The sequence below is a fragment of the Centropristis striata genome, chromosome 21 (assembly GCF_030273125.1).
Source record: "Centropristis striata isolate RG_2023a ecotype Rhode Island chromosome 21, C.striata_1.0, whole genome shotgun sequence".
NCBI classification, from domain to species: domain Eukaryota; kingdom Metazoa; phylum Chordata; class Actinopteri; order Perciformes; family Serranidae; genus Centropristis; species Centropristis striata.
Window position 1 is genome coordinate 17,606,139 of NC_081537.1, and position 23,034 is coordinate 17,629,172.

Sequence of the window (23,034 nt, forward strand, 5' to 3'; positions counted from 1 at the left end):
TTCCTGGCCTCTTTTTTTCTTCTTTTTTTTCATTACTTGCCCTCTTTTTTAGTCTAACCCTTTTCCCTGTGCCTTTTAATACTCTCCCTGACGCTCTTTGTGATTGCAAGTCATTTCCAATTCGTTTTGGTATTGATCTTCCAGTAGAAATCAGTTTTGTAATTAGCTGCAAATTAGGCCCTCTTCTGGAGGTGAGGCCTGTCCCACTGATTTATCACCTGCGTAATTCGCCCCGATTGGAGAGAAATTAAAATGAACTCAATTAGGCGACTGCTTTTGCTTTATGGGTCCGACTTGTAGTTCGGTGGGTGAAATTAATAGTCTCTTGTTGTTTAATAGTATAATGAAAGTAAATAAAGGTTATCCATTGTAATAAGCCCAGAGCTTTTAATAAGCGGTGGTTTCTGGCTGTCGTTTTGGCGTGGGGGGTGGCTGTTCCCAAAATGCCTCTTAATTTTTGAAATGAGGATGGATGGGTTTGTGTGGTTTTAATATCAGAAGGCAGGAGCAGGAATGCATGCTTTCCATTTCATGAATACATGTAAGAATAAATGCAGCCTCGGAGACTGCGTCAGTCATTAAACATCAACATATGACACAGAGTTGGAACATAAACAACAAAAGGCAAGAAGAGGCAGTTGAATAACACAGCAAAAATGGAGAAAAATTTAGGTATTGATTAATTTCATGTTGCCTTACTGTTATTCTCAATTATAGGGGATACAAGGAATGTGTTTTTCATCACAAAATCAATAATGTGTGGGAGTTTTCCTCGTGATCCCTCCAGCATTATACATGCTCGGTTGTAATCCAGTGCTTGGACATCTCAGACGTTTGTTTAATTAGCTTTCTGAGTGTGGTTTGGGAATATTTGTGACAAAACTAGAGCCTGACCGATTTATCAACTAGCCCGTTTTATCGGCCGATATTGGTTTATCACAGGTACATCAGTATCTATCAGTATCTGTGTAAATGTTGTCCGATATGTGCTTATATGAAAAACTGGTTGATTTAGAAATGGTGTCATGGAGCTATTTCTTTTATTTTTATTTATTATAATAGTCAGCAATGGACTAATACTGAACAAACTGTACGATTTTAACTATGTATTATATTTTTATTTATTCTTTATTAAAATAGCTGGCAATTGACTGATCCTGAACATGATATGATTTAGTTATTTTATTTTTATTTAATCTTTACTTAAATAGTCAGCAATGGACTGACACTGAACATAGAGTATGATTTTAACTATTTTATTTTTTATTTATTCTTTATTGAAATAATCAGAAATTGGCCTATACTGAAGTACGATTTAGCTATTTATTTAATTTTAATTTATTCTTAATTTGAATTGTCAGTAGTTGACTGATACTGAAAATGCACTACTGATGATTATGTAGCTTTTAATTTATCTTTATTTTATCAGTGTACACTTTAGTGTTCACTAAAATTGGTTGACGTTGTAATGCATCGTGCATATGTGTAATTATACGTTTTATCTACTATAGTTCTTTGTTTAGGAAAGCAGCCTTCTGAGAACATTTAAGTTGTCATATTTGTGCACATAGAAAAGGTTTTTCATTCTAGCTCAAAAATTCACTGTATCGGCCTCCATATCGGTAATTTTTCTAATATCTGTATCAGCCTTAAAAGTCTTGTATTGGTCAAGCTCTAGACACAAAATGTGTTTATTTTGTGGTTGAATCAGCATCACATGCACAGTTGGGTGTATTTACATGAAGACAGAGCAGAAGTGTTGAGTTGCAGTGCTACTAACCTGTTCAGGTTTGATGTGCTCCGATGTTGGGAAGACGTCAGGGTACGAGGGGCGTTCAAAGACCCGGTCCAACGCTTCCAGCTGCTGCTGGGTGAAGGCATCTGCCCTAAGGTGTTTCCGTAAACTCTCCACACTACCCTGAGAATCACTGTTTGGGCCAGAACCATCTGAACCATCTACAAGAAGAGAGAGCAACAATCGAGCACTGACCCCGGAAAGCTGGCCTTTACTTCAAGCTATGCACTTTATATTCCCCTCATGTATTTTCTGTACCTCCTCTGTGGGGGATCTGAGGAGGACAGAAAGGGATGGAGTGCAGGTTTTTCCACTCCTTAATGGCTCTAGTGAGCCACTGGCTACATCACACAGGTTTTTCCCTGAACCCCCCCGCCACAGTAGTAACACCATCATGATCTGAAAGCCCTCTGATGGATTGCCATCACTTGCAAATATATACATGTTGTCTCAAGCATGTATACTAATGAAAGCGGCAGCTAGCCCATTATTTTCAATCCAGCTTTTTTTCTTCCCCCCAAAAACCCTCTTGGTGCTTAAAATCAAGAGCAGTTTTTTTTTTTTCAAATACAATTTCCCTTTCACAATTCAATACTGCTTTCATTCTCTGCGAGTGTGGTGGTTCCATTTGGAAAACGGCGGCGGAGGACAAGAGGCTGAATAAAATCGTACAGTCTGGTTCAATCATGCTGCTCTCCAAACACAGGAATTTTCTCCTGACTCCTGACCTGATTACCCGACTGTTGGGAGAAGGATGCCTTAGCTTTCCCCGTTGTCACTTGTGTGCGGCGCTTTAAAGCCTTTACAGACCATCCTACCATACCTTCCTCCCTCCCTCTCCTTTTTTCCCCTCATCCCTCCATCATCACCCCCACCTCTCCTGGCTGCAGTGGCTGTGTCTGTAGGTCTCCTCCCCGGATCCCAGAAAGCTTCAGCTCCCTTACAAATCTGTCATTCTAAATTTGCGGCAGATTATGTTCTCCCCTCGGTGGGAGAGTGGTGATATATGATATGCAAGGCCCCTATTGATTGCCTGATCTGGTGGCAAGAGGGAGCTGAAATGAACTTGAAATGAACATCATGCCTCAACTCATTGTGCGTATAATACTCTACTTAATCCCACATTTTTCTCTGCCATGGAATTCAATTGATCAATCATGTCTGTGTGATAGTACCATTTGGGAGGGTTATTGCCATTCTATTCTGCTGCTTGACCTTTTTTCACCGGCTGAGGCCAGAGGATGAACCCGACTCTCCCATGAAGGAGCTATAAAAGAGAGAGAGAGAGTGTGTGTGTGTGTGTGTGTGTGTGTGTGTGTGTGTGTCTGAGCACGTGTGAGTGTGCATAACCTGAAATTGTGCTGATGGCGGCGAAAATGTCAAGCAATAAATATCAGGAGTTTGCGAACAATATCTTTTTAACTATTTATTCTACTTTCACTGCATAGATGAATAAGGGAACGTATTTATTAGCATTGGACAGAACTGATATGCTGTATCTTTTTAGGTTTTGCACGTTTTCGGCCATGATGTGACGGATTTCGTTACTTTGTCAAATCTAGGAACGGGTCAGTTGTAGAAATTATGACTCTTGTCCAATCGGAGCAAAAAAAAGGAAGTAGCGTGATGTTATTGTAGAGCCACAAAATGTCAAGAAAACAATTCAATTGTTTCTGTTTCCTACCAACAGTGACTGTTGACCATCATTCTTACAATTTTTTAACAGTGATAAGGCTTTTAAATCTTTATGAAGGGCAGTTTCAATTAATTTAGGCTTTTAATTTGAAGTCATTTTCCTACAATAAGACATGAAAACTGTTTTTTCTGTCAGGAGAATGGTGAAAACAGTGTTTTTTAAATTCCAAAGTAAGAATAATAGTGGTGATTTCACTTGAGATATTTCTGTTTTTGTAATGAAACTTGGTGATGCCATGGTATTTCCATGCACAAATCAGAATTAAACAAAATAAAAATCCAAAATTTGTCGAATTTGTGTTTACAGTACAGGAGACGCTTCTCTAATGCAAATTTGATCAAACTTAAGTTCAATTTTGGGGCAATAAATTTGTATGAATTTTTTAGTTTCATATAATTAATATTAAATAGAAATAGTCACAATTTGAAAATGTTTTTTTATTTATTTATTCTTCACGGTCTTGAGGTATTCGGCCATGATGTGACGGATTTTGTTACTTTGTCAAATCTAGGAATGAGGCGCGTCCGGCCCAGTTGAATTCCTCAAGCAGACGCATTGGACCTCACACGTTGTAGTAAAAATATTTTTGTGGTTGGCCACATTTAACCTCCTTTATGTGGTCGAAATCATCACTGAAACTCATGCCAAAAGATTTCCTGATTGCCAGATAGTCGTATTGAACAGCCAGATCAGATTTGATTAAAAAACATTCTGACGTGGGTTCAGCCCTAGTTGTGTCATTATAAAAATCAAAGGCTTTCCTATCAGCTCATTTAGCCGTAGCAGAGTGCCAAATCAGTTTGTAGTAGCACAGTAATCCCTGTCGTCATGGTGATTTAAATGAGTGTAATAGTACAATACTTTATTGTCAGGTTACACTGAAATTAATTTAGCATCTTTAGGTGGAGAAATGTACAGGTTGAACATACAGTTACACAAAAGACGAATAAGCAGGTGAGGTAAACAGATTTTAAAGATGCGGTAAAAAGATGATTTGAGGTATCTGGATTGGATCCATCCAATCATTTACCCCTCACAGTTCATCTTTTATGTTGTTAAGCTTGGGGGAACTCTTGATTTTATCTCTAAATTTCCTCATATGTCTCCTTATATTAAAGGGAAAAATCATCTGCCACATTGTTTGAGGGAATATATATCAAAAACGTGCTGCTCCAAATTTTGGTGACTTTTAGGTTTTCTCCAATGCTTTTAATGTTTTGTGTAAAGCACCTTGAATTGCCTTGTTATTGAAAGGTGCTATACAAATAAACCTGCCTTGCCTTTTGCACCATAACCATTTGCACCATAACCATTAAAAATTCTCATTCTTTTTAGAAATTGTTTTGCTTTCTTGGCGAGAGTTTGAAGAGAAGATGGAAGATGGTTCCATGGTTTTTCTTGATAATAACCAAAATCATTATCAAGAAAACCATGGAAAATGTCTAGATATCAGCTCTTAGATTAAACTCTTATGAGCTATTTTTGTTGTTATCATTATATTTGTACAAACAAATGTACCTTTAATTGTACCAGACATTAAAATTAACAAGAAATTGAAGAAAACAAGGGTGGTCTAATATTTTTTTCCATGAGCCAATCCTCTCCTGACTGTAGTTTCATATTTAATGGACACTCATTGGTAAGTCGGCAAACATTTTGAACTTTTCCTTCAGGATGTTAACAAAACTCCCTCATGAGAAAACAACCACTCAGATTTTTCCCCCATCAGTTGAATATTCAACATGTTCTCTGGTCCTCACCTACTATAGCTGCTCCTTGTCACTTTATCAAACTCAATTGTTCTCTTTGCTACCAAAGCAAATAGACTCATTAATTACTTTCCATCAACCGGCTCGAGCCACAACACCTGATCAATACCCCCCCACTATATTTGTCATTCACCACTGTGGAATACACTTCCCACACACAAGACAAACCATCCTGGGTCAACCTGCACACTCTTCCTCCCACTCAGACGGAGGACAGCCCCATCTGCCCTCCCAGCTACTGACTCCCACCTGACAAATCAGCAACGTCTGTGTTTTGGTGATGAAGATGATTCTGGTGAGGTTTAGATCGGTTATGTAGCTGTGGTGTAATTAGGCTTCCTCGTAAATTGAGTTTATGCATCCTCGGTCATTTTCGAAACTGTCCTCCCAGGAAAAACTATAGCATCAGTCGCCCCGAAAACGCCATTTGTGTCAAGCCCTCTAGCGGTTGTAGAAATTATGACTCTTTTCCATCAGGAGCAAAAAAAAGGAAGTAGCGTGATGTTATTGTTGAGCCATGAAATGTCAACAAAACAATTTAATTGTTTCCGTTTCCTACCAACAGTAAACATTGGTTCATCTTTTTCTTTAACCTAAACCATTTTCTTTAACCTAACCATTTTTTAACAGTGATAAGGCTTTTGAATCTTTATGAAGGGCAGTTACAATTTGTTTAGGCTTTTAATTTGAAGGACTTGGTGTAATTTTCATACAATAAAACATGAAAACTGCTTTTTTTTAATTCCAAAACTAGAAACATAGTGGTGATTTATAATGTAATTCTTTCTTTGCTCAGACTTGGTGACGCCATGGTATTTTTGTGCACAAATCAGAATTCAACAATGAAATGAATGAAAATTTGATCAAACTTCACCTGCACAAACTAGACAAAACAGATATGTTCAAATTTGGGGCATTACATTCTCATTAGTTCATAATTATTTATGTTTTTCTTATATTTTTGCTTTTTTAGTTTCATATTGTAATAGTAAGTAGAAATATTTACAATTTGAAAATGTTTTTTTTTTATTCTTTCAGAAAACTTTATTTTTCTTGCATGTCTCCACGGTGAACGAATAATCAGAAAACAGAAAATCATTGAAGAATTTAAGTACCGGTAAATGGGTGCCACGTTTAACAACAACAAAACCTGTGCTACTGCAGAAGTGTTTTGAATATTCCCGTTTTGGTAAAAATGCTGGGGAAAAAAATGTTTGGGAACTATGACTGGATAAATGAGACGTGTAATTGGATGTTTTAATATAGTTTTGCTGTTGTTTACTTCAATTCATGAAGGATTTACTACAGTTTAAATTCTTCGTTCACCATGGAGGAATGCGGGAAAAACAGACATTTTTAAGGGTGAAGTACTCCTTTAAGTATCTGTAAGCACTTCCTCGTCACTACAAGAAGTCAGATCCATTATTTGGACATTTCCAAATGTGCCCATTATGCGGCGGTGATACTAATCTTTGACCACAGTGGCTTTGTCGGTGCGTTACACGCTTGTCCCGCTCTGTGGTCATTTATTGATCATCGCTGGGGTTGAGTGTATTCATCTTGACATCGGTCTGCATTAACACTCTGGTAACGAGGGAGCAGCCTCTATCAGATCAGATAACCGGCTCTATAAAGCAGACTCCTCTCTGCGGGTTTGGCACCCAGAGGTCGCGACCCCTAGCAGGAGGCTTTAGCCAAGGCAACTCTGGGACAGGGAGCGAGTCTGAGTGACTGCCCGCCAAACAAAAACAGAACAATGATCATGAATGAAGTGCAGACTCTGTATGAATAGTAGTTTTAGTAAAAGTCTGACTCAAATAGAGGAAAAGAATGATTTCAGATTAAAAGTTTAAACATTTCACGGCACAAAAAAAGAATTTCTAAGTTCCTGTTTGAGGCACGGGGAGGTGAGCTGGCACCTCTAGGTCATGAATGCCCCCCTCAGATGAATGAGCTTACCCCCCCTCAGTCTGCTCCTTGTTTAAATAACATGTCAACATACATACACTCTCATTCCCTTAACACATTGTTATATATTTCACAATAATACACCTCTATGATTTCCCGCCTGATCCAATTCTCGGCTAAATGAAATCAAATTAAAACAAATTGGATGAACTCAGCTGCATTTTGTTTTGTCTTAATTGAATGTTTTGATTATGTAAACATAAATGAAATACTGTGATATGATTGTTCTGCATCACCAAAGATCTGTGATTAGTGTTGAAAGGGATTAGACGATGAATTGATGGAAAAATTAATCTTCGAACATTTTGATAATCCAGAAAAAAAGCCAAACATTCTCTGTTTGCAGTTTGGTAAAACTGGTTTACTGATTTTTTTTTTTTTTTTAAGTTAAATTATTTTCCTTATCAATTAATCTGCCAATTATAAATTAATCATTGTCAGAATATAGTGAAAAATGCCCTGTGTCCTTTTAAAAAAAATCGTGTTTGACAAAGAAAGGCGTCAAATTTTCATATTTAAAAAGCATTGAACCAGCAATTAATTTTTAATCGATGGACTAATCATTGCTGCTTCAGTCACAAATTATAAATTCATTGTAAATAAAAAATGGGTTTTTTTTGGGCTGTCTGTCAAAAAAAAATAGTACCCTGATTCCAAAAAAGTTACTGCGTTGTCTGAAACATAAATAAAACAGATTATACAAATAAAATATAATTTATGTTCAAAACAATACACCTTTTAGTGCACTCTGAATTCTGAATTTTCTTTTTCTTTTACTTACATTTTAAACAGCGTTCCAACTTTTTGGAAATCAGGTTTTAAGTATTTTCTGACACTTTATAAGCCAAAAAAGTATTTAAATATTGAATATATTTGTTATTTTCAGCCCTAAGTCTGATCCCTCATAATATTCAGAGGGGAACATTTAGGAAACCTTTCGGCCGTCAGTTTTGCTGTGATGTTGCTGAGCTTTTAAAGGCTTTATTAATCTAATTTGCAGGTTGCACTTAGGTGCTGACATTCTGCTGCGCTCTGAGTTCCTGTGTTGATTCTTCCTCTCCCCCCATAACAGATGCTGATACACAGAGCAGGGTGTGACGGCGGCCCGCTCCATCACTCATCTCCATCCACACACATCGGTTCAGTTCTCATGACGCTCAGAGATGAAAAATAATTAATTCAACAGCTACTGAAGCACAGAATCACATCCATTCTGACTGCCACTGGCTATTGTTGTTGGCTTTTGAAATATATGATGATCATCTTATCATGAAATTTCTCTCTCTTGGTATTTCTCTCATAAATCAAGAAGAAAGCCCGACACAAAGCAAGAAAGCGACCAGAATGGCTGAAATTAAGAACCATCTACAGGGTCTGATTGTGCAATTTGTGGGCCGCTCTGAAAGGACATGTGCTGTGACTTTGAAAGACCGGACACACTTCATGGACGCTCCAAGCTGTCTGCTCGGGTCAATGCGGCTCACTCAAACGCTCACTAATAACAAGAAGGTGAACAAAAACATCCGTGAAAGCAGATTTGTACTTAAACATCAGATACCGTATGACAGATTTTTATTTGACCCTGAGAGAAGCAGCTTCTCCTTTTGTCTTTTCTGGAGCCTACCGTGTCAGAAGCAGTGGGGGTGGAGGAGTTGGGATGTTAATCTGTGAGGTAATGGCTTTTCTCTGCAGAATTGCAAATTCTAATATATGTCACTTTGTAAAAGGTGCGGACAGCCGTGGTCACCAAAGACACCGTCTCCAGGGGTCTCTCTCTCCCCCACTCTGTCCGTCCGCAACAATGGCTGCCAAGTGTAACATGCTACTTTTAATTTGCAATAACACGTGACAATAGCAGATTAATGGCTCTTATGACACCTGTGTCCCTGAAGCTCCTCTTGCCGAGACCCAGTGTACATAACGTGTGTCACACTACATTATCTCTACATCCCTCCTGTAATGGGGGACCTTTTTTTAAGGGCACTGCTGACTTGGAAACTTAGGAGCTGTCTGCCTGCTTGGCAGAGAGCCACAGCTACTGCCTAAAACAAATACTCTGGGCCACACAGCCAATCCATTTCAGCATGGCTTGTGCTGCACACCGCCCTCCCCTCCATAACCCTTCCCCTCCTTTCCTTCGCTCATTTTTGTTCATGTTTTCAACCCTCGATAATGACTGCTTGTGCCACAATCATCATGAGGCTTACCAAGTTAAATAGGGCTCAGGCAAGCTACTGTGCTGTGAGGAAATTTAATCCAAGCATTAACTGACTATAGACTACTGCCTACTGAGGGGAGCAAAATACGTCTGAACAGCAAACAAGGCAACACTGAAACACAGAGCTCAGCTAAAAAAAACAAACTTTAACCCAAAAATGACCATGACACTAGAGCTGCAACGATTAGTCAACCAATCGATTGGCACCAACAGAAAACTGTTTAAGCAATCAAATAACTCTAATAATAATGGCCGTCATTTTTTATTCAAAATAGGCTTTTTACAGACTCTCAAATATGGAGATTTCCTGTTTTTTTTCTTTTTTTTTCACAAAACAGAATATCTTTGGGTTTTCGACTGCCAAAATGAGACATTTTCCACTATTTTCCGACATTTTCCACTATTTTCCGACATTTTATAGACCAAACAATTAATCCGTCGACCAAGAAAATAATCAGCACATTAATCGACGGTAAAAATAATATTTCGTTGCAGTTGGACATAAAATACCACAATAGCAGCACAAAAACTTCTAGTCTAGATTTTCAAAAAACTATGGTTTATTTTTACATTTTAAAAAAATATTTTACCATTTTTGGTTATATTAAAGGACTAACCAGTAGGCTTATGGTTTGAGCATATCTAGACATTCCTTAAAATATGACTAAATGTTACAAAGAAATGCTTCAAAAGGAAGCAAATAAAGACAACCATAAACAGTTATTGGCATCTATTGCACAAAAGGGCACATGTCATGATTTTCTCTCAACAATACATCCCAAAAAATATTAATACATGGCTATACAGTTAGGCTGTGTATTGTCAAGAATCTAATGGTACAATATGCATCAGATTACAGCGGTTATTATTCAATATATTGCAATATATTGTGATGCTGTGAGCAAAGTGATATAATACAAATTTTAGGAAAAGTGCTATAGTATAAAGCACTGTATGCATATAATCTAAATTGAATAAAAAAGTTGACTTCTTTGAGCAAACAGAACAGTGAGATTTCAAGCATCTTTGCACTACTTTTTGTGCCATCTGTCTGCTACAAATCTTTGCATGTAAACTATTATTTAAAAATCGACACCGTGTTTTTAAAAAAATCGATGCAGTATCACAAAGCATAATATCACGATACTCAAGTGTATTGATGTATTTTTACACTCCTATTTTACAGGGCCAGGCACACTGCTCACTATTTTTCACTAAATTTCCACCAAAATTGAAAGTTACCCATGGTTGCAAAAGCCTAACATACAAAATCCCCTATATCTAAGGGTCCTAAACGGCAGCTAGAGCCCTTTATCAGAGGACACTTTAGCTTACCGGCTGCAGAATCTTGAATTTCAGGTTGTTTTTGTCTTTTTGTGGGGGGTAAGGTGCACTTTAAGAGAAGACAGCAACAGGACAATAGTGTCTACAGGGTAACATCGTATGTAATATACTATTCTCACAAACTGTGGCTGGAGGCGAGACATTGCTTTTGCAGCCGTGTGTGTGCGGCCAAGGCCCGGGGTTTATGTTTTGGAAAGATAAAGTATCCCTGACCCCGTGGTTCCAGGTAGGCACCAGCTGGCCGCTGAGAGAGTATATAAGAACCACAGCTCTCTCCGTCACCCTCAGTCAGTACAAGTCCTACCCTGATGCAAACACGCGCACACACACACACACACACACACACACACACACACACACACACACAGCTTTCTTCTCTTTCATCGTAATGCTGGCCGAGCACCTAAATCACTGAAATGGCAGCACATCAGGGGAATCATTTGAGACTGAATAGCCATAGAAACATGGCGCTGTCACCTGGAAGACCTCCACAAAACAGGCCAGCTCTCCCCCTCACACACACATACCTTATTCCCCTCCATGCCCTTTAATACCTCTTTGCCCTTCAGTAGCAATCTGCATAGAAATGTGTGCATTCTATCATTCAGGGACTAGACATTACACCCTTGCTAATATGAGAGGTCCTCGAACGACTGAAAATGAACCCTTGAAAATACCAGACGTTTGCATTATGCCGCCGCGATTGCATCTCTTACAGGGAAAGACTTGATTATGTCATTTGCCATGTCCACGTCATGCTGGTTTTTATATCTTTGCCAGGAAATCTACCTCTGACAGGTCATTAGTCATCCCTCCCTCCCTGCACGCACATAAAACATCAATTCCACTCAATATCCCGCAAACCCCCGTGCTTCTCAACAAACGCCATAACAAAGAAGACGCTATGTAAACTGCTGCCGTGCTCTGATTAGCTCTCATTCCAGAGCACTGCAGAAATAAGGCACTCATTCCCCACCCTGTTTGAGATAACTGCCCCTTTTCAGCAGCTGCATCATCCCTCCATACCCATACATGCTTTGTAACATGAGTGCATCTGTTTAGCTATTCTCATCAGCTACTTATGTAGTGACATTAAGGAAGCCTATTGCTTACAGAACCAATAATCTATATCGCCTCAGGCCCCCCTTATATCCACTAACCTACTACTTCAGCAGCAGAAGTGGAGCCACTTTTGTTAAAGGGAGAAAAAAAAAGCCCTCCACAGAGCTACAGCGGCTTTCTTGACTGACCTGGGTGGTTGGCTACATCATCTTGACATGTAATTATCTAAAGCCCTTTAATCACTTCCATAAAGATTAATTGCAGGAGACAACAGCGGAGGTCGTGTCTTCAAATCAAAAGACTCCTTGGCAGATTGACACAGCGGTGTAACAGAGTTCAGACTTAGGTGTTTTATAAGGGTCATCTACTGGAACTGAAGCAGGTTTTAATGCTGTAATTGCAAGTTCAGCAAAGTGGGTTTTATAGCATAAAGCTGCACAGAAGTCTATTCAATTTTTGTAGCTTTTTTTTGGTAGGATTTTAGGTATTTTCTGCATGCTAATCCTGAGCTGAGCTTATGTGCTTTTTTTTTCTCCTCAAGACAGAAAAGAAAAATCTCTTACCTTCATCTCTTTTCCTCTTTTCACCGTTAGATCGCGGAATACCCAGAATCCCATTGATGGAGTAGGATCCTGCAGGGTCGTTGGAGGCGCTGGTTACGGGTGGAGAGGCTGTGCTTGGTACTGGGGAAAAAAGATAGAAAAAATTAACTGGAGGTTATGCCAAAAACACGTTAATACAGTTGTGAAATCTAAATTGGGCTGGCCAACCTACGATGTTGCAGAGTGCATAAAAAGCATAAGAAATAGACTACAAGGGCTTATTTATCAAAATAAAGTGTGCCAGGATCTCTCAGACCCTTTGACAGAGCAGTTTATGTTTATGAACAACAAAAATTCTCATTAGCAGGTTCGTTAGTTTCTTACGAGAACTTATGCAAGGCGGTTCACATGGTGTCCTACAAAGTAACGGTCGCTGTTCTTAAACATGTTTTGACGTTTTGATATGGAACTACATAAGGTAAGTCAACAAACCCACTTCTTCATGGTTAGGAGGCTTAAAATACTTACTGATGTCCAGAACTACTGATTGAACATGAGTGAAAAACTTTCCAACGTGACATCACCAGTCTCCTGAGTAAAAACCCTGAGTTTGTGCCTCCCACCCACCCTTTATGTTACATAAATAGATGCTATTTAGTGTGACAGCCATGAAATAAAGTGCATTCATTACATAGGAATAACAGCGAACCGTTCAAGAGGAGAGCCAAAATCATTCCAAAACTTAAGTGATTGTATGAATAAAGAGGCTCCAGCATTGTTTCATGTAGTACGGATTTTTTAAATGTAACCAAAGCATTTGTAACTCGAATGCAGTTGCAGCTGGGAAATGCAGTAAAATATCTGATATATCTGTGACATAATCCTACAGAAGTGTCGTAGTAATGTAGTCAAATCATTGGAAATTTAATTAGATAATATAATACTATTTATGTTGGTTATTAACTTGCCCCTGACCTCCTATTTTGCAGAAATTGCTCCTTGGCAAAGCAGGTTGAGTGTCCCTGATGTATACAGTTTGTGCTGTGATGTCATGTGATGCTGTGAGCTGCAGTGTTACCTATAGTATGGCCCGGTGTCGACAGGGATGACCCATCAGGAGACGGATGGAAAGGCTGCTGGACTTTTGTTCGGATGATCCTGGGGAACAAAGGAAAAACCACATGTCACACAGCTGCTCTTTAAGACCAGTCTTCCCCTCCTGGAGATTTCCAAACTGGCCCTAACAGCAGCTAGCATGGAGATATCGTGTGATTAAGATATCAAACGTAACTCATACCGAGGAGCGGATCTGGTCAGTGGTTCTACCTTAAAGGTGAGGTCTGGAGAAAAGTCTTCATTGCACTTTTGGTCTGAGTGATCTTGCAAACAAAGCATGAAATCACATCAATTCACCTCAATGATCAGCTTCACTGACTCTACCTGGCCCACACTAATCAGCTCTCTCCCCCTCTCTCTGCCTCTCTCTCTCTCTCCCCCACTGTGGAGAGGGTTTCACCGGGGCTGATCGCAGCCCTATAGTAGCCCTCTGCTTCCCAGATCAAACATCTCTGTAGAACAGGCAGCCCCCATGTGCCAATGCGGATGAGGTTGTATTGATCGGGGCTTGGGGAGAAAAAGTTGGGGATTAGTCACACGGGCAAACAGATGCAAATAGAAAGCTATAAATTATATGTGACAGGAAAGCAATAGTTCCTTATTGCCTTGCACAAGCTTACGCCAGCATTAGATTCCTTTAATCTGAATGGCACTTGGGGAGAAAGGGAGCTGTCACAATAATTTGTAAACTTTAAAACTATTCATCATGTATGCCACCGGAGCTATTTTAGAGCACAGGGATAAGAGGTCGGGTGAGGACTGTGGAGCTTTTTACAGTTGATTTTCTCTGCATGTTTTTATTCCAGAATGAAAATATTCAGATACAGGTTTCACATTTCTCCATATTATCCAGAAATGCCTCAGATGATTTGGATATTGATGTTACTGTAGGTGCCAGAAGGCTTCAGAGGAATAAATCCGACATTGTCACAAATAAAGAATAAAAGAAAGCTCCCCTCGGAGGCAAAGCTACCTAACAACAAGCTCTACCAGAGAGCGCATATTGACGTTTTAATTTTTTTCACTTCTCCCCATAACAGTTATTCGACCCCTTGACTTGTGTGTACTACATAAATTCAAAGACTTTATTTGGTATCCATGTTCTTGATATTGAATAAGCAATTTGGGAGAATGAATTAATGACCTGGCTGTTGCTGAAAATCCCCTGAAGAAATATTAAAATTGCTTTCCTTCTGAATCAATAATATCGAGCGCCATTGAGGACCTTTTTTTTTTTTCATGTCTACCAACAGGGTAGCGTTACTTGTTGGTTGTGGTGCCCCTGACTCGTAGTACAACACTATCTCTGTAGCATTTAATAATGCATGCAGGCGAAAGGTGTTTAAATAGAGCATCCTCTTTTGTCAACAGTCCCGAGGTCAGACTGTCTGCCACAGAAACCCACGACTGGCCCCAGTCAGAATCATCCAACTGGAAAAGACTTTGGCTCCAGTCTTTTTTTTTTCTCCTGAATTGTCTTAACAGGGGAAATCCCTGTTTTTACACCTAGAGGAAAAAACTTCTCTCGTTATTTATTTCAAAACACTATTTCTAGGAACAACTTGAAGTAGCATCACATGATCTGGAGCAAATTGATTCATGCACTAAGGATGTTTTCATTGATTTAAAAAAAAAAATTGCGCAGACTGCTCCTTTAGAAATTCATTGAAATCTATTGAAATATTAACCCCTAGCTAAATCACAACAAATGCGTCTCATTTGTGTGAGATCTATTGTGTGTGTGTGGCACAGAGCAACACATTGAAATCTTCAGCTTATAAAAAAATTCAGCATTAAGCCGTAATAGAAATTCAAAGTAGCTCTCATATTTGGCTGATAGAATTACAGTTCTTTGTATTCACAATTTAATTTCCCACATAAACAAAGACACATAAGGCTCCCCCACGGGTCCAAAATAGAAAGCTTTAATTGGAATTGAAAAAAAATCTTTATAGGGCTCTTTTAATGATATTAATGTACATTTTGAATTTATCACATACATGTGTCTGAGCCTCCTTAAATGGGGCTTTTTAAGCAGCCACGAAGCATGAAATGAATTTTCTTCAGCCTTTTTCTCTATTTAAAAGATGTCTTGTGTGGAGCTGTCCATGCTCTCCCATCAGCTCATTAAAATGTAATGCTGATGCTGGCTCTATGGAACAGTGCCTCTTAACCAAAGTTCATCACCAGGGATCTCTGGTGGTGGGGGTGAGGAGGGGTGAGGGTGGGCTGGGGGGTGTCCTGGGTCCTCCTGTAGCTGCCACTCTATAACTTATATGCTGCTTATGATTTTATTTTTAGATAATTGAACATTTGTATCATAAATAATCCCTGAAATGTTAAAAAATAAACATTTTATCCCATAATTTGACATATTAAAGCCACAACTAGGAGGAAATTGATGTTGCATGTTACATTAATATTAATTAAAGCAAATTATCACGTTGATAATGATACATTGTTTTTTATGCAAGGATTTTAAATTAGGCTCCGTTTTATAAACAGGAAAGGATTCATTTTATTTTCACGTGATGCAAAATTACACCAATCTGTTTCCCCTTAATTCCGTTCTCTTCAAAATAAAATCCTGCAGAAAAAACCACGAGTGTTGCCCTCTGTGTGTGTGTGTGTGTGTGTGTGTGTGTGTGTGTGTGTGTGTGCAGCAGTTCCATGCAGCACATTAGATGTGCTAAAGAAAATTGGCCTGCTTTATAGCGCCACGGGATCTGGTCACCGAATATTGATCGGTTTTCATCTCGACAGATTCACTCAGTCCTGGATGTACTGCTGATTGTTGAGGGAGTTTGGTCTGAAAGATTGAATTGCACCTCTGAGACCTGCAGGCAGCCTCGGCAGCGCCGGGCAGCACAAAGTTGGTCAAACAATATTCTGCTGTGGGTGGTGGTGGTGATGCGCCTAACACCACAGATACACTATAATGATTTATGCATTCTAGTGTTTACATCCTGCAGCCCAATATGCATTTACAACAATAAGAAAAACATGTCTATTTTTTTGCATTTCAGATTTTTCTGTCCTACCTGTTAATGGATGAGACGCTGGGAACAGTGTCGTTGTCGCAGATGCCCTCTGCCAGCAGTCTGTCTCTGATCTCCCACGCAAACATGGTTGGGTTTTGTCTCTTGTAGTCTGCGATTTTTTCCACCACTTTTGGCGTGGCCACTTTAGGTTTAGAGCCACCAATGACCCCTGGTTTGATGCTGCCAGTCTCGTAGTATCTGCAATAATAATAATGATAATATTCGCAAATCAGCTTGCAAGGCGTTTAATTCTGCCGATGACCCCCCTTAAGATATGCATTCATATAATTTTATACGCAATATTATACAGGTGTTACATGCGTGAGTTACTTTTTTTTTTTTTTTTTTTACAACAAAGTCTGCAAACTTTTCTTCAGCAGAACGTCAATTTGAGGGTCTAAAAAGCGATTTTAACTGTTCACGATGCCTCAAAATAAACACATATTTGCTTTAAAATGCAAGAGTGCAACACATTAGCGCATGCGTAAATACACGGCAAGGATGCAGGTCTGTAAAATTCATATTGGATAGTTTCAATTTGCACACCAGTATACTCAGAAATGGAGGAGAATCCCACCTGGACCTCCAAAAAGAGCGTGAATCTATAATTTAGGGCGATTAAATAATATAATAAAAAAATCTATTTAAGAATTAGAAGCTGAGATTTGTAGGTTGAGCTCTCTCCTCCACCTCCACCACTGTACATCCTCCACCTCCTTCTCCTCCTCCTCCTCCTCATACCCAGCAGGTGTAGCTACCTGGCTGCTGCAGGGCTCGTCCGGAGAGTGTTCACCCACCTGCCCAGGATCTTGCTGACGCAGCCGTGGCTGACCCGCAGCTGCCTGGAGATGTCGCAGGGCCGGACGCCCTGGTGGGCCAGCTCCACTATCCGCTGCCTCACCACGTCCGGGAGGGGTCTGCCGTTCACAAACACCCCGCCGAGCTGGTTCACACCTCCGTGCCCTACGTGGGATACAACAGCAGCACACACACAACCGTAACATTACATAAAGCCGTAATGGAGAGGAAGCAGGTGCAGGTGAGGTTGTTTTTTTCTTCTTCTTCTTCTTCTTTTTCTTTTTCTTTTTCTTATTATTATTAGAGGGGAGACCAAATTATTAGATACAATCATTTAACTGGAGATCAGTTTTATTTAACTTATTTCTATGGAGCAGCTGGATTTACTTGCATTAATACTACACATAAACATTTCTGTTTTATAATAACATGTTTATTTAGAAATACATTTTAATTTATTTTATGGCATCGTAGAGTTGCTCAGAGGCATCGTGAAGGCGCTTCACTTTCCCCTGTTTTAAAAATAATAAATATTTGACGACATAATGTTTTCTTAGTCATTATTCCAAATAATTAATTTGTAAAAGAAGATTTTTTTTATTTCTCTTAGTAATTTAAGAGAAAGCAAAGCAGAGGTGACCACAACACCGTAAATCAAGTGCCCATATGAATTTACATGTTTTTATTATTTAATGAAACAAAACTGGACATTGCAGCTGAAAATGTGACTTATTTATATCTACGTTTCTGTGCACTCTTGTTGGTCTTCATATATCCTCCCTTTGTTTAAAAATATTTATCTTTAACTTTTTAAATTACAATGATGTCTATAATGATGTGTATTTTTTAATAAAATAAAAAACAAGGTTACACTCAGGTGCTACTCAGGATATTATTTTTTAATTTGTCACTGCTTGTACAATTATTATAATAAATCCAAACTGCTTTGACTCATGAATTTGTTGGTCTGTGATAAAGCTGCTGTTTAAATTCTGAAAATAATGTATTAATAATAATAATAATAATAATAATAATAATAATAATAATTTCCTTGAGTCTCCAGTGAAGTTTCTTGCAGTCAAAACACAGAGCTGATATTTCCTCAGCAGCTCCACGGCTCATGTTATCATGTTATGGCTATTAAGTTACAAGCTCCCTCATTTTGCCTGCACGGTAATTTTAAATAATTGAACGAGCTTTGATCACTCATATTACATATTATTTAGTAAACGAAGAGGTCATCAATTATTCACACACATTCACCAAATTACAAGTCCTGCATGTGGACTTAAAGTTAGATCTTAATGTTTATTTGAATAATTATAATAATAAATGTGTAAGTGACTTTATTAGGACCTGAACACACACATACACACACAGTGCGCGGGAAGCTGGAGGCTGATGCACGTGTAAATTACAGAGTACCTGCCAGCATGTTCTTTGTTTACAAGTTTAATTTCTGCACATTGCTGTGTGTATTGCTGCAGAACTATTTATTATATTTTAAGGAATTTTCAAGCGGAATATTTGCATGAATTTTCACACGAGGAGACTATTTATTCCACTGTGTTTCCATGTTTTGCTGCATGTCAGTTTATTCGCCTGTTTGCATGCGCCAGAATGCAGTTAGCACATAAAAGTGGCCATTCTCTCTGCTGCAGGCCTTTGTAATAAGCAAAAAATGATGTATTCTTATTATTATAATAATGCGTGTGCAAGCTGCAGAGGAACTCGGGTTGTGCTACTTACGGTGCATCGCTGTGAAGGGGTCTGCTTTGCAGTGAATATCCATTGGATAGCAAAGGAAAGAGAGATAATCAACTGAAGTCGCCGTTTCGCCTTCCTATCAAGGATGAAAATGTGAAGAAAAAAGGGTGCTTCTACTCGATGGAGGGACTTTAGTTTGCCCCTCCACCCCTCGCAGCTCAACAACAGATCTGATGGCAACTTCTTCCCCCAAAAAGTTGCCTGTCTTTCTCTTCAACAGTCCGGTCCGGGAGCGGAGGTCTGGCAGGTGCGCAGCATGACCGGAAACACTGATACGGGATTTTTTGTGTTTTTTTCTTCTTCTCAAAAGCCTTTTTTTCAGAACAAGAGGTAATTCTCACAGGCGGTTTTTGCAGGTTGTTAAAAATGAATGTCCAGCGTGAAGGGCCCGGTATCTCCTCAATCCTTGGTGGCCTTGATTCACGCGTCAACACGGCGGAGAAAACATGCGCACACACACATCGGGTTTCTCTTGCGCGCTGGATGCGTGAGGCTGGATCTTTGGGCTGGGAATGAAGCCTCTCTCTGTGTCTGTGGTTCTAAAAGCTGCAACCCTCCTCCTCCTCCTCTCTCCCCCCTCCTCCCCTCTGCAGACCCCCCTTTTGCTTATATGGATGACTTGTCAGACAAAGGCAATAGATGCCAACACTTTGTGATTCGCTAACGCAAGAAGAAAAAAAAAAAAACCGGGGGTCCAAATGAGGAGGTCTGTGGGTCTGACACACCGGCAGGAAGGGGAGGGAGATAAATAAGAAATGGATTCGGAGTTAGAAATATCAGAGTTTATTAGACATTATAACAGCTGTGAATTATCTCCTCGCTTACTGGAAGTTTTGAATCAATGAAATAGAGATTATTTTTTAAATTTGTGATCTTTTTCCCTTTATTACGCGGACTAACAGCCTGTCTCTGGGAATATCTGTGTCCTCACAACCCGGCTTTAGCTCCATCCTTCTTTCTATTTTATATTTTTATTTAATTTTTTTTTGCTCATCTGTGTTTATGTCCGCTCTGGAACCAAAGTCGGCCTAAAATAATCTTATACCCAGTTTATTTCTTTTGATCTAAAATGCTTTAATGTATGTAAATGCGGAAGTATTGAGCTCTTTGCGTGCAGCTGATGGTGTGATGATTGCAGAGGTCCAGACTGGGAGCAGTGGTGGTGCTGCTGGTTTGGAGGTTGGAGGTGAAACTGGTCTGCACGCTGCAGTGCCGCCCAGCTTCTGTAGATGGCGCTGTATGGTTTCTCAAATTTAAAGGCGCTGTCAAAGTAGTTCCAAAAAAAAAGTCAAACTTGGGGTGCACTTGAGTGCTTGTGAAGTCAAAATATTCTTCAGGAACAATAATCCATAAGCTATAGATCCATGTAAGGTGCTGCAAAGAATTAAAGAGCAGATAAGAGTTGGCCTACACCTGCAATGTAAAGTGAAACTAAACAAAGCGGGATGGAGTCATGTGAAAGTCAAGGTGCTTCATTTTGGATCCTATTATTATCCCATTGTTTAAGCGTTTGTAATATCTCAAATATTAATTATTGTTTTAAATGTGCCATATTATTTTTGAGATACGTGAATACATTATATAATGAATATATATTATTATAAAAAGAAATCTAATTTATGAATCACTTTTGCTAAAGTTACAAAATGTTTTGCATGGGAAACAAAAATGAAGCAATACAATCAAAGAAAAAATTAAATGATATAATTACATGTGAAAAATTGCAATAAAAATACATAGAAATTAAAATATTTCTAATCATAAGTATATATATACAGTAATCATATCTTAGTATTTAATTATTTTAAAATAAAAATGTTACTTAAACTAAAATGTATAATTGATTTTATTTGATATGCCTATAAAATGATTTCTTATAAATATAAATGAAAATCTGAATTTGCTCATTGAATATCCCTGACACTAATCGTAATAATTATTTAAATAAGAATAATCAAAGCCATAAGCACATCATAATAAATACTGAAATTTCAAAATACACAATTTCTAACCCCCCTTGTTAATGCTTTATTCACGCGCTTTCGCCACATATTTCACCATATTTTGGGGGTCTGTTTGGTTGATGGGGGGGCATCTCTTAGGGGCAGACGGCCACATCTCGCTCTCTGCCTCCTGGTCAGGTTAGAGGATGATTTCTCTTTTTGTTACTGTTTTTGGAGTGAGCTTCTGGTACAATATGTAGCACTATAGGCTGTAATTTCACACCCGGCTGCACATTTCCCTTAAAGCTACATTCTCTCTCTCTCTCTCTCTCTCTCTCTCTCTCTCTCTCTCTCTCTCTCTCTCTCTCTCTCTCTCTCTCCCCCCCCATAAGACCCCCACCACCACCATCATCACCCCCTCCCTCAGTTTTCTCTTGTGCCCTCCTGCTCCCCACAATTTGATCTCCCCACTGCAAAAATTAAGCAGAAGGAAGGAAGGAGGAGGAGGTGGAGGTGGAGGGGGGTACAAAACAAAATGCTGATTTTTTAAAAACACATATCTAAACGAATTTGTTTGGTTTGTGTTTGAGCAGCACGTGCTGGCTTGTTGTGGCCTTATAATAACCCCTCTTTTTTTTTTTAGGAAGGGGGGCGTCACATTCAGCTGCTACAACCCGGGGTCAGAGCCCCTTAAAAGCCATTTAAACAATAAAGCTGAATCAATCATCACCTCTTCTTTGCAGGTTTATTTTTAATAATTAAATCTTCCAACTTCTAATCATGTTAGAGCCAGAAAAAAGCTCCAAAACTGATCAGAAAATTAAATTTAAATCTACATTTCCTGCCCCCTTCCACTCTGACACACAGCTGCAGTATTTAAGACGATGCTACTGCATGTCAAGAGTTTGGAAAATGTTTTTGGAGCCCGGGTGCACCCATTAGGAGAGGTGTAATGTATTGACAGAGAGCAATTTATCTTTTGCCCCGCTTCCTAATGGCCTGTGCAGAGAGGAGAGAGGAGAGGTGGCATGGAAGAGGAGGAGGAGGAGGAGGAGGAGGAGGAGGAGAAGCAGCACCGAGGGGTCCAGCATGCAGCTCCACCCGCCGAACATCAGCACACACTTCCAGGCAGCTGTGGGGAGGATGATGGTGGTAAAGAACTTTTATTCCTAGAGGTGGGAGAGGTCTCATTTATGTTTTTTTTCTCTTCCACCTCCCGTGCTGCTGCTGGTTTGTCTCGCGTTATTCCAGCGTCACCAATCGATCTGAGTTTCCCTGCAGAGGGGAGCTGACACCACTGGTTGTAAGTTGAATATTAATCCTTTTCGATTAAAGGGAGGGGTCTGTCAGGAGAGTCGTGGATGAATATGTGGCGACATCAAGGCTGAATTTGCACATTCTGTAAATCTAAGAATAATGTCTAAATAACATTCTTTTTATTTGTCTTAATTTATCAACATTAAACATCAGCTACTTGCTCTTAAAATGCATGCAAATTACCAATAATTATAATATTTTTTTTATATTTGAGGATGTTCCTCTGTAATCATGTAACACTAACAAACACATCTCCTGACACTGTTACTGTATATTGGATTTGCTCACTGTGTCCATGTGCTCCAGCAGCGAGCAGCCACAAACACTCCCGGGCTACAAATCTCTGCTGGCGTGAACAGATGGAGCATCAATTTGACTCCATCCTCGAACACCGTGAAAGATTGATTTTGCACTTGCTTTTAATTTTGCCCATAATTAATTGGATCATTACAACTGTTTTCCATTGATCCCTCTCGTTTAAATGTAAAATTAGAATGTGATCTATGCTTCTTATTATTAGTTTTATTTATTTATTTTTTATTTGTGTGTCTGTGCGTGTGTGTGTGTGTGTGGTTTGGTTCTGTGGATTAACCTGCTACAGCAAAAACATATTTTTAAAAATTATAATAATTGCATAAAGTTTATTTAAGCGTCTGTT

The 23,034-nt window shown here is 39.1% G+C and overlaps 1 protein-coding gene and 1 long non-coding RNA gene across 4 annotated transcripts in view; one reads left to right on the forward strand and one right to left on the reverse strand.

Annotated features, from left to right (window-relative positions):
- LOC131959835 (uncharacterized) overlaps positions 1-8,495 on the forward strand; it is a 33,911-nt gene extending 25,416 nt beyond the window's left edge. The window contains exon 2 of the long non-coding RNA XR_009389540.1: positions 8,301-8,495. This is a non-coding gene — a long non-coding RNA (uncharacterized LOC131959835). The remainder of the gene's footprint in view (positions 1-8,300) is intronic.
- pax2b (paired box 2b) overlaps positions 1-19,141 on the reverse strand; it is a 35,648-nt gene extending 16,507 nt beyond the window's left edge. For 2 of the 3 annotated variants that reach the window (XM_059325050.1, XM_059325051.1), the window contains exons 1-6: positions 19,099-19,141; positions 17,349-17,514; positions 16,552-16,749; positions 13,473-13,552; positions 12,416-12,535; positions 1,781-1,956 (exon numbers count right to left, since the gene is read on the reverse strand). In XM_059325050.1, coding sequence (XP_059181033.1) covers positions 1,781-1,956; positions 12,416-12,535; positions 13,473-13,552; positions 16,552-16,749; positions 17,349-17,514; positions 19,099-19,141 — 783 coding nt within the window. Of the gene's footprint in view, positions 1-58; positions 60-1,780; positions 1,957-12,415; positions 12,536-13,472; positions 13,553-16,551; positions 16,750-17,348; positions 17,515-19,098 lie in introns of all 3 variants that reach the window. The other variant, XM_059325052.1, reaches the window with a different exon arrangement.
- Positions 19,142-23,034: the final 3,893 nt, after the last annotated feature.